The sequence below is a fragment of the Ipomoea nil genome, unplaced genomic scaffold (genome assembly GCF_001879475.1).
Source record: "Ipomoea nil cultivar Tokyo-kokei standard unplaced genomic scaffold, Asagao_1.1 scaffold1617, whole genome shotgun sequence".
Classification (NCBI taxonomy): Eukaryota; Viridiplantae; Streptophyta; class Magnoliopsida; order Solanales; family Convolvulaceae; genus Ipomoea; species Ipomoea nil.
This window is the reverse complement of record NW_017618045.1, coordinates 2,484-13,734: the sequence shown is the minus strand read 5'-3', so window position 1 is coordinate 13,734 and position 11,251 is coordinate 2,484. Positions and strand designations below refer to the sequence as shown.

At 35.9% G+C, this 11,251-nt stretch overlaps 2 protein-coding genes across 2 annotated transcripts; both read left to right on the top strand.

Annotated features, from left to right (window-relative positions):
* Positions 1-6,350: 6,350 nt before the first annotated feature.
* On the top strand, positions 6,351-8,372 carry LOC109191074 (protein FAR1-RELATED SEQUENCE 5-like). The gene is made up of 3 exons (XM_019341647.1): positions 6,351-6,387; positions 6,470-7,310; positions 7,940-8,372. The coding sequence occupies exons 1-3, from the start codon at positions 6,351-6,353 to the stop codon at positions 8,370-8,372; spliced, it is 1,311 nt and encodes a 436-aa protein (XP_019197192.1).
* A 28-nt stretch (positions 8,373-8,400) lies between these two features.
* On the top strand, positions 8,401-9,318 carry LOC109191073 (protein FAR1-RELATED SEQUENCE 5-like). Its single transcript, XM_019341646.1, has one exon. The coding sequence runs from the start codon at positions 8,401-8,403 to the stop codon at positions 9,316-9,318; it is 918 nt and encodes a 305-aa protein (XP_019197191.1).
* Positions 9,319-11,251: the final 1,933 nt, after the last annotated feature.

Below are 11,251 nucleotides of genomic sequence, written 5' to 3'. Positions count from 1 at the left end.
GTAATAGGCTAATACCAGGGGGGGCCCTAGTAATAGCTATTACCTCATTTGAGGTAATAGGCTATTACCAGGAATATTATTCCTGGTAATAGAAATGGTTACCAAACAAAGGAATAGGCCTATTACTGGGAATGCTATGTCATTCACAGCCTATTCCGTGAACCAAACGGGTCATTAGTGAAATCTTCCTTGAGCTTAGGGAGAATAGTGGAATAGGAAAGTACTTCCAAACCACTATACAAATTCTTTGTCTCTCTTTCTCATTCATTTTCATTACTTTTACTATTAACTAACCTCATTCTTTACACACACTACCACATCGAAATCACAAAACTTAACTACATCATTTTAATGGCAAGCTTTAAGATTTTCGATGCAAGGAGACAAATTTCCTAGCTTTAATTTTATAAACTCAAGCTCTCTTAGAGCTATTTCGAAAAAGATTTTAATTAAATTGTTTAAAATTCTATTTAACCCCAATCTTCTCCCCTTCTAGACTTTTTGTTTGTAGGGACCAACAAATAGTATCAAAATAGTTATTTTAAACGATCAATCAGTTTGGTCATCTTGAGCTTATCTAAAAAAAAAAAAAAAAAAAAAAAAAAAAAAAAAAATCAAATTTTTTGTGTTGTAGCTTAACTTTTAAAATGCACAAAAGTATGGATCGTATTTCGAATTATTGTCAAAGAAGATTTAGAGGAATGAAAGACAAGACTCCAAACACACCTAGGAAAATTATTTTGTCTGAGGTTTATTTTATTGGGAATGAATTTATCTATAGTCTATTGCTAGGAAAATATATTTTTGTTCTCTGAATTGTGCACAGTTAATGTTTCAAATTCATGCTAGCTTGTTTATTTTTGTAAAATGTTATCCTCAATCGTAGTACATACAATATTATACTTTAATTTGTAGCCATTGACGCTGCATTTAATTAGTCATTATATTCAAGGAAAAAGGTACGCGATTAAACTATTTAGGAGATAGTAATTAAGACACCAAATTCAAATAAGCTCCAAATTCATTTACGAACCCAGGAAAAAAATAATAATAATTAGCATTTTTAGCAGGTTAACTGGCTTTCACTGATTGAAATGCCACATGTATTTAAATTTTTTTTTCTTATTATCCTACTTGAACTACATGTAAGCTAAATATTTGACCATTTGAAGTCAAAATTTAAAGCCCTAATAATTTCCTTAATCCTCTATTTTCTTCTCCGATTCTTCATTCGCATATGCAACTATTGCTTCTCTATTTTGCACTTTTTCTATCTTTCGCGATTATTTACGATATTTTTAAATTTAAAAAAATACTATTTACATATAATTTCTTAAACTGAAGTTTTCCTCCAATTAGAAAAAATAATCGCTTGAATAATAGTATACACTCATATATAGCTACTATGGGAATGTAGACGTGCTGATTTTATTATTACTTAGAAGTTGACATGTTTTCATTATTTTATATTTAACGATAATTAAATTTTTGAATAGAAATTAGTTTATATATATATATATATATATATATATATATATATATATATATATATATATATAGGGACGCACTCAGGTGCGAATAAGTGCCCAGGAAGGAAATGCGAACGAATCAGTGCGTGACACGTGTCTAGATCTAATAACTTAAAAAAAACGCGGTGGCATTTTCGTAAATAATTGAACATCGAAGTGCAAGTAAAATCTCTTATAAGTGCACATATTTTCACCTATAAGTGCATGTAATTTTGCCTTGTTAACATTCACTTTCCCGCAACCATTCATGCACCTGGGTGTGCTTATAACTATATGTGCAACTATTTATAACTATAGGTGCAACTACTTATAACTATATGTGCACCTACTCTCACCTATAAGTGCATGTAATTTTGTCTTGTTAACATTCATTGATCTGAATTCAGCGGGTAGTAATACTCCTGAAAGCCACTCGCAAACATTCATACACATAAATGCAACTACTTATACCTATGTGTGCAACTACTTAGAATTATAGGTGCAACTACTTAGAACTATAAGTGCAACTAAGTATTGATGCTCAGTGTAAATTTTTACTTGCACCTATAATACATTTTACATGCACTTGTAATACATTTTACTTGCACTTCGATGTTCAATTATTTACGAAAATGCCACCGCGTTTTTTAAAAAAATCAGTGTTTCTCATCCATTAGATCTGGACACGTGGACGAACAAAATTCATTCCTATTTCGCGCCTGGGCGAGCCATTCGCACCCGAGTGCAACTCTATATATATATATATATATATATATATATATATATATATATATATATATATATATATATATATATATATATATATATATATATATATTTATTTATGGGGGTGGTGAAAGATGAGGGGCCAACTACCCACATTGTAGATCCGCCTTAATATGTATCAATGCAATTTCTTTTGGTATATTATTACTACTAACTATACATATTGCAAAATTTACAATTTTTAATTTGGGTCTCAAGTGTATAATACACGATTGAAGTCGTCCCTGAGCATTTTATTGATTGTATGTTTTATTTTTGTTGAACACACAGATGCACACAGAAAATTCATATGTTGTATGTGCTTAATAATTAAATAAATAATTGGTCAAACCGAAAATTAGGCCAAAGGAAAGAGGAAATGATTATTAAACACGTACCATATTATTTTTTTATGTATAGAAATGAATATTACAAACGTATCAGATTATTTTTATGACTATAAATGAATATTAATTTTTTTATAAAGAAATATGAATTGAAATAAATATTAATCGACCATTATATTATTATAATTTTATTAATTATATTAACTATTTATGAAGGAAAAAGGAAATGAATATATTAATATTTCTCGAAAGAAAATCAGCAATTATATTTTCATAATTATATTACATTTTAATTATATAGAAATAAATATTAATTCTTTTTATGAACGAAAAAACGAAATGAATTTTACACGGGAATCTATTATAATATTCAGTTACTAATATGCATGAAAATCAGGCCAAATGAAAAAGTGAATTAATATTAAAAATTCATTGAAATATAACACATCTTTCCCTACGAAAAAATTAGTAACCACAAATGAAATATTAGAAAATAATTAGGAAGGAAAAACAAATGGAAATGAATATTAACTTTTTTTTTATGAAGGAAAAAGGAAATGAATATATCATATTCCACTGAAAATATAATTGACAGTTATATTAGTGTAATTATATTAATTATTTATGAAGGAAAGAAGAAATGAATATATTAACATTTTACTAGAAATATAAGCGGTAATTATATTTTTATAATTATATTACTTTTTAATTATATGAAAATGAATATCAATTCTTTTTATGGACGAGAAAGGAAATGAATATTAATATTTCACTAGAAGGCCGAGCGATCACCGCACCGACTTTAGATGTCATTGATCAAATTAATCAGTACATATGTGACATTAACACTGCAGAAGGTCGAACATATTTAAGTTGTGACTCTTTGTGTAAGGTAGAATCAGACGGTGAAAATCTATTATATTAGAAGTAAATACTCCTGAATTCTTAAATAGTTTGAGATTGTCTGGATTTCCAAATCATTCATTGACGTTAAAGGTTGGTGCACCTATTATGTTGTTGTAGAACATAGACCACTCTCTTGGTCTTTGCAACGGTACGCCCATCATGTTCCAAGATTGGTAGATCACATTGTCGAAGTAATAATAGCTAATGGGACATATCAAGGAACCAAAGTTCTTATCCCCCGAATGTCTCTCACCCCTTCCGATACGAGATTGCCCTTCACGTTACAACGTAAACAATTTTGTTGATGCTCGCATATGTTATGACTATCAACAAAAGCCAGAGCCAAACACTAACACACGTTGGGTTATTGCTAAAAAAAAATATGTCTTTAATCACAATCAATTGTGCGTGGCTTTTCCCGAGTCACCTATCTTGATGGTTGAAGGTGTTAGCTCCAGACGAGGGTTGACAAAATCCTGTTGCTACTACCAATGTCGTCTACAAAGAGGTTTTAAATAATGTGTAATTCAAACCACCGATATTATGTTTTCTTTTTATGCAAAGATGACAAAATTGGTATATATCTACGTAGAAAATATATCTTCCATACAAATAATTTCTATAACTGAGTTGCTAGATAGGAGCTAATTAGACCAATTAATACAAATCCTAAACACTGATATATAAAATATCTAAAGTTTCAACACCAGATGCGTACATCTACACGTTGACTATTAATTGGACAATTATTTGCTCAAATTCAAGCAGTATATAATATTCGATGTCATAATACAATTGTATATCATTCTAAATATTCTTCAAATATTATAATAAATTCATTCCGTGCATCGCACGGGTGAAAATACTAGTTAATGACTAAAAAAAATAAATCATATTCAACACAAACCAATTCAAGGAGTAATGGAAAAAAGGTGTTAAGTCAAATATAGAGAAAAGTTACAAATATGCATTGAATTATTTGGGAGATAGCAATTAAGTCACCGAATTCGAATAAGTTCCAAACTTATTAATGAAATCGCAAAAAATAGCAATTAACATTTTTAGCAGGTTATCAAACATGTTTGCGCTGATTGAGATGTCATGTGTATTTATATTTTTTTACTTATTATCGAACTATATATATATAAACATTTGACCCTTTAAAGTCAAAATTTTGAAGTCCTAATTTCCTCTATTTTTTCTATCTCCAATTTTTCATTGCATCTACAACTATTGTTTCTCTATTACTTGATCCTGATAAATTTCATATTTTTTTTATATCATCAATTGTGAATTGAAAGGATACATCAGGTCATCGGACCAAAGAGCCAACAGAACTCCACATAACACTTCCCCTAACTTGGCTCATTTTCTCTTGAAAATGGACACATAAACAGACAACAATTTACATTTCAATTTTTAAATTTTTCTGAACATAAATTCATACTAACTATTTTAACATTCAATTATAGGTATATGACAAAATTTTATTGTTACTATACTCGTAGGCTAGCACTCTTTTATTCATACTAACTATTTTAACATTAAATTATAGCCATACAATGATTTTTACGGTCCCTTAATACTACACACACATATGGTCAAATTTTCATGCAGTGACTCACCATAATTAGGTACACATAAATACACTATAAAATGTTCGAATATGTACCATTAGATGTATTGTGGTATGATGCATTTGGTGGTGTATTGGTGCATTTCCGAACACTATGTGATGTATTTTTGCATACCTAATGATGAATCCGAACCAGCCGCACAAAAAGCAATGTCCTCATTTAAACCATATATATAGTGAAGGGTTCAGGTGCAGTAAAAGCTTCCCGTGCGGTTGTGCGGTTGACGGCTCAAATCAATGAAAATTATTATAAAAAAAAAAAACGCGTGTCTGGAAGAAATGAGCTGAAAATGGCACATATTATGTGATAGAAACACGCACTTAAGTATTAGAACAACGCACCTTAAGTGTTATAACAACGCACCTTAAGTGTTAAAATGACGCACATTAAGTTTTGTTCAAAAGTTTTGTTCTTGAGGGTCTGAACCACCCCTCATTTCAAAAGTTTTGTTCTTCTTGAGGGTCTGAATTACCCGTGACTTACAGAAAATGGTGTGCGAAGAAGAAACATGACGCACCCTAAGCACAAACTCACGCACCATAAACACAAAACCTACGCACCTTAAGCACAAAACTAACGCATTTAAGTTTCAACAACTACTCACATTAAGCACAATCACACGCACCTTAAGCACCAAACCCACGCACCTTAAGCATCAAACCCGCACACTTTAAATATGATCTAGTTGCAAAAATTACCAAATTACCACCGCGTTTTTTTTTTTTTAAATTTTGATAATCCTGAACGTTGATTTAAACAAAATTAATCGCTCTCCTCTCCTTGCACAACCGCACCTGGAATTACCACCTACACCAGAACCTATATATATGTATATATATATATATATATATATATATATATATATATATATATATATATATATATATATATATATATATATATATATATATATATGCTATTTTTCTTGTGCGAACCATTATTAACATGTGAACTTGTGGAACAATACGGTGCGCTGATGTACTAGATCATAGGGCTCAAGATGACTTGCGCACACCAACCCCCTGCACCACGTAACATGGGATACACAGTGTCCATACGTAACCACACTTCTCCCTCCCATTCCACGGGCATTTGGATAGAGTTTGACATTGCATCTTCCGCCTGTGTTGCGAGATTTGCGGTTCGGACACCTCATCCGTAAAACAACCGTGCGCGAACAACGAAAGATGACGACAAGCAACCCCGATGCCGGCGGCGTAAAAGGTTTGTGAGTAATTATTCCCAAGTGCATGGCTACCGGCACTGTTTTTCTTCCCCCTGTAACATTCGTCCCGTGTTTGTGCAGAAGGCGTAGCGATGATACCGGAAACAGCGTCCGAACCAGGCTTTGCTATGGGTTCAACAACGACCGACCAACAACAATGGACCCCCACCGTGAGCGCTTCCATCAGGCCGACGCCGGGGCGTGTATTTAAAACACTCAACGAAGGTATCAACTGCTATATCAACTACGCTCGAATATACGAGTTTGATGTCCGCCAGAGTTCCGTGAAGCGCGACCGAGACGGAGAAATCTACTCAGGCTATTTGGTGTGTAGTCGGCAAGGGGTGAAAGGTGGTGGTAATAAACCTCACGGTTATGAGCGGGTACTAGGTGGGAGAGAGAAGCGGGAGCGGCGCTGCCGTCTTTCTAATAGAGTTAATTGCGGAGCCAGGATTGGCTTTACGAAAAAAAGCTCCGGCGAGTTCGAAGTGTCCGTTTTGGTTGAGGAACACACCCACAAGCTATGCTCGGAGCCATCCAAAGTTTTTATGCGAATTAACCGACGACTCGGTGTGGTCCAACAAGCTTTTTTAAGTAATTGTGTTAAGGCTAACATCGGTGCTTCAACAGGATTGCGGTTCTGCAAAGAGAAGACCGGATCGTATGCAAATATCGGTGCAACCGACGTTGAATTCCACAATTTTAAACGAGACGTCCAAACATACATCAATGTAGCTGATGGCGAGATGATTATTGCAACATTCAAGGCAAAGCACGAAGCTTGTAGTGACTTCTTCTTTGAATACGATCTGGATGAAGAGCACCGGGTATCACGACTATTCTGGACTGACCCCCTCAGTAGGCGGAAATTTTCTTGCTATGGTGACAACATTTCTTTCGATGCAACCTATGGCACGAACAGGTACGGTGCTACAATTTGATTTTCAATCCCCCTTGTTTTAATTGGTGTTTGTACTGACCTCCCGGTAATTATATGAGTTGATATACAAACACACTAGCAACTAAATGCATAGCTTTATACGATTTTATGCACTGCACAGAAATTGGTATAAAATGACGCCCATTGTCAATTATATAGCTTATGTTAGTGGTGTTGTTTTCCCAAATCTAATTTTGAATAGCAGGCACAAATTATCATAAACTACTATTAACTAATTAAATAGAATAGTTTATAATTTGTAATCCAAATTATATAAAATAGAGTATTAACTAACTGCTTTGCCATTGTCAACTGTGTTGTTTAGAGGTTAGTTTTAATATGATGCAATGGCAAGGCAGTACTTGATAAATAAAGTAGTGAACTTGCTCAATTGTGATGTTCAGAGGTTAGTTTTAATATGACGCACCGGCAAGGCAGTACTGGTATGCGCAATGGCGTTAATGGAAATTTCTATTTTTTAGTTGGTTTCTTTTTTTTTTTTTTTTTGGGGGGGGGGGGGGGGGGGGGGATGGAAATTTCACAGCTATTAGCACTGTATATATGAAACTGTTGTGTTTTGTTTTTTGAAAATTTCACAGCTATTAGCACAGGTACAGCATGGTGTTTGTGCCGTTCACTGGTGTGGACAACCACAAACGATGCATCACTTTCGGGGCCGGTCTATTGATTAAAGAAGATGCTGACTCATACAGCTGGTTGTTGGAGCAATTTATATGTGCAATGGGCAAGAGGCCAGTGTGCGTTGTGACCGACCAAGACCCCGCTATGCGAATTGCTATCGAACGAGTATTACCAGAATGCCATCATCGCTACTGTATGTGGCACATCATGACAAACGTTAATGAAAAGCTCGTCAGTGAGTTAGCTAAGGACAATGAGTTCCGCAAGAAACTAAATGCTATCATTTGGAACGATACAATCGACCGTGTGGAGTTTGAGGCCCAATGGCAACTACTAATGGATGAATACAATCTATCCACCTACCGATGGTTTTGCAAAATGTATGCGGAACGGGAAAGTTAGATCCCGGCTTTTTTTCTCAGATTTGCCCATGAGTGGGTTGTTGCATACCACATCACGGTCAGAAGCAGAGAATGGCGTATACGGTAAATTCACACGCCCACATTCTAGTTTGGTAGAGTTCTACATGCAATTCGAGAGCGTGTTGGGAACACAGCGCTACCGGCAAGATAAATTGAACGCACAGTGCGAGGGATACCTGCCAGAGTTTAAAACACCTTTAGCACTCGAGCGACATATTGCACAGCTGTTCACGATCACTATGTTTTACGAGTTACAGAAAGAAATAGAAGCTGCTTGTTTTTATTGTTCTGTGGTCGGTGTACGACAAGACGGGGACAGCACTTATTACGACATTGATGGTGAGTACACCATTATTTCGACCGTGCACTACAAGGTAAGCGGTCTTGGAACGTCATGTAGCTGCAACTTGTTCCGAAGAATGGGCCTATTCTGTCGACATATGTTTGTGGTTTTCAGGGGTGCCCAGTTGGAACAATTACCGCCCGAATACATTGTGAGCCGTTGGTGCAAACACCTAAACTGTGGTGCATGCAAGGGTCTCCCGTCTGATGGTGATAAACCCACACCCGCAGCAACCCAACTATGGATTGAGATAAACACGTGTGTTGGGTTAGTAGGTAATAGCATAGAACGACAAACACGGATGGTGGCGGTACTTCAGGGTCTTACCGCTAAATTTGCTAGTGACGGTATATCTGTGAACCCGGTTAAGGGTAACCGTGCTGCAATCCAGGCATTATGTGGCGTGGAGCCACCACAATCCATAACAATCCAAGCCCCTGCCCAAGCAGAAAACAAAGGCACCGGGAAGCGCATTAAAAGCAGTAGGGAGTTAGCCATCGAGAAAAATGTGAAACCCGACCGAAAGTGCGGGATTTGTGGCAAATACGCCTGGCATAACGCTCGTAGTTGTCCCTCAAAGTAGCTTGCTGGTAAATTTGGAGTCTGTTTGCATTTTTTTTATTCCGTTTTAGATTAGCTACAAAGTTCTGTATGTAATTCGTTTACCTAATTTAAATAGCATTGGTATTTTTAACCCCTTATGTTTTTTTTTTTTTTTGTTAGTTTTTTTTCCCCAGCAAATATTTGTGATTTTTTATTGAAGCATTGAATTCTGCTAAGTTCAACTTGCATAACAATTCACGATTAATGTTGAATATTCACGATTAATGTTGAATTTGAAAGCACAACTTTTTGGGTGGATGGTTGAAACTGTTTCCCAGTGTGTAGCTGCTTGTCTAGTAATCACATTTTCCTATAGAATTGTTAGTAGGGGTTGTTTAGTATAGTGCATTTGTGGGGCTGATGGTGCACAAACAATAGTATACCCATGCTACCGGTAGAATGCATCTGCATGGCTGCACTGCCTTTGGATTGGTGGTGCACCTCTGGTTTGTTAGGGGTGCGCTGCTATTGGTTTATGACCAGATCAATATATAACAAAGAGCAACAAGGCATTGATAATTACTGGGAAAAGCACCTTATTTCTCAAAAAATTCAATTAAAAATTTATTGATCACTGATGCACTGCCCCAACCGTACTACTAGACTAAGTATTCAAAGTCTACCACTGACTACGATAATTTAATCAAAACATCCAAGCATACCCTGCCTGCGCTACTCAATACCTGCTGTACCAAAAAAAAAAAAAAAAAACCCACCCAGATTGGAGGTGTACCTACTAGCAAAAATGTATTTACTCCAGCACCCTGTAACGATCACCGATGCATCTCTGCCAACCTTTTACCTTCAAACCCCGCGACGCGCGCTGCAATGTTGTTTGTATGAGTGTTAACCACACTGAGCAAGATATTATGCATGTAGTTCTTCCGTAAGTTTAGTAGTTGCATAGCATTCCCCCGCTGCAGGCCAGAATCCCAGCTCGCACAACCCTGCCCGGCGTATGACTCCATGTGCCGCATCGTGAAGACCCCAGACTCCGACGTTGACGTGGTATCCCTCCATGCCATCTGCATCCTCTTCGGTTTCATCATTTGGAGGCATGCACTGCGTAGTCCCTGCAGCTTAGAGTCCAGGTACGCACCCAGACACATGATTTGCACCACACTGATCATTAATAATGATGATAGTAATTTAAGTTAAGGGGGGCATAAACCATCCCATTAATATATAATTAGGCATATAATTAGACACATGACTAATTACATTGGACTCCAAAAAAATATTAGAAATGTGAGTGCAAACTGTTGCCCCAAAATGTTGAACTACATAAGCAGAATATGTGTCTTTATAATGTTTTTGCAAAAGTAAATATGTAGAATATGAGAAACATAAATAGGCAGAATGTTAATGTTACCAACACTCATCATACTCCCACTACCCCCTAAATTCCACTCCCTTTCTTCCTCAACCCCAAGACCACAGTTAACGAAACTACCACGGGTTTGGCACTAATGAAAAACTGAGAAATATATATAGCACTGTGGTGATCTATCAATTTTATTAGCCCCGTAGTTATTAGCATAAACCTAGAGCTTCAAATCACCCTTATGCCCCCTTAGTACTTGTTACTCTGACCTGAATTACAGCTGTTTTTAACAGTTCTACTAACCTACAAGTAAAGCTAACACTCATAGACATTGTACCCCCGTTAATGCTTTAGGTTCACTACTGCAACCTCAAAATTGCACAGCATGACAAAGCCACATACCAGATCCTCCGGTGCCCCCCCATACATATCTTTGTTAGTCTTCTTCGCAGACGAACTGTCAATGATGTCAAATCGGGGATGCTTGAAATTGATAGCCATCATGTAATAGGTGTCATTGTTGAAAATTGGAAAAACAAACTGCATTGGGATTAAAAAGGAGGATTAGTGGATTGAGGTTATGTGTTGT

What these genes read in the sequence shown, in the direction of transcription:
- LOC109191074 (XM_019341647.1), top strand. Translation starts at nt 6,351, where the DNA reads ATGACGACAAGCAACCCCGATGCCGGCGGCGTAAAAG. An exon ending in CGATGCCGGCGGCGTAAAAG is followed by an intron (nt 6,388 to 6,469) that starts GTTTGTGAGTAA and finishes GTGTTTGTGCAG; the next exon opens with AAGGCGTAGCGATGATACCG. An exon ending in GCAACCTATGGCACGAACAG is followed by an intron (nt 7,311 to 7,939) that starts GTACGGTGCTAC and finishes CTATTAGCACAG; the next exon opens with GTACAGCATGGTGTTTGTGC.
- LOC109191073 (XM_019341646.1), top strand. Translation starts at nt 8,401, where the DNA reads ATGAGTGGGTTGTTGCATACCACATCACGGTCAGAAGCAGAGAATGGC.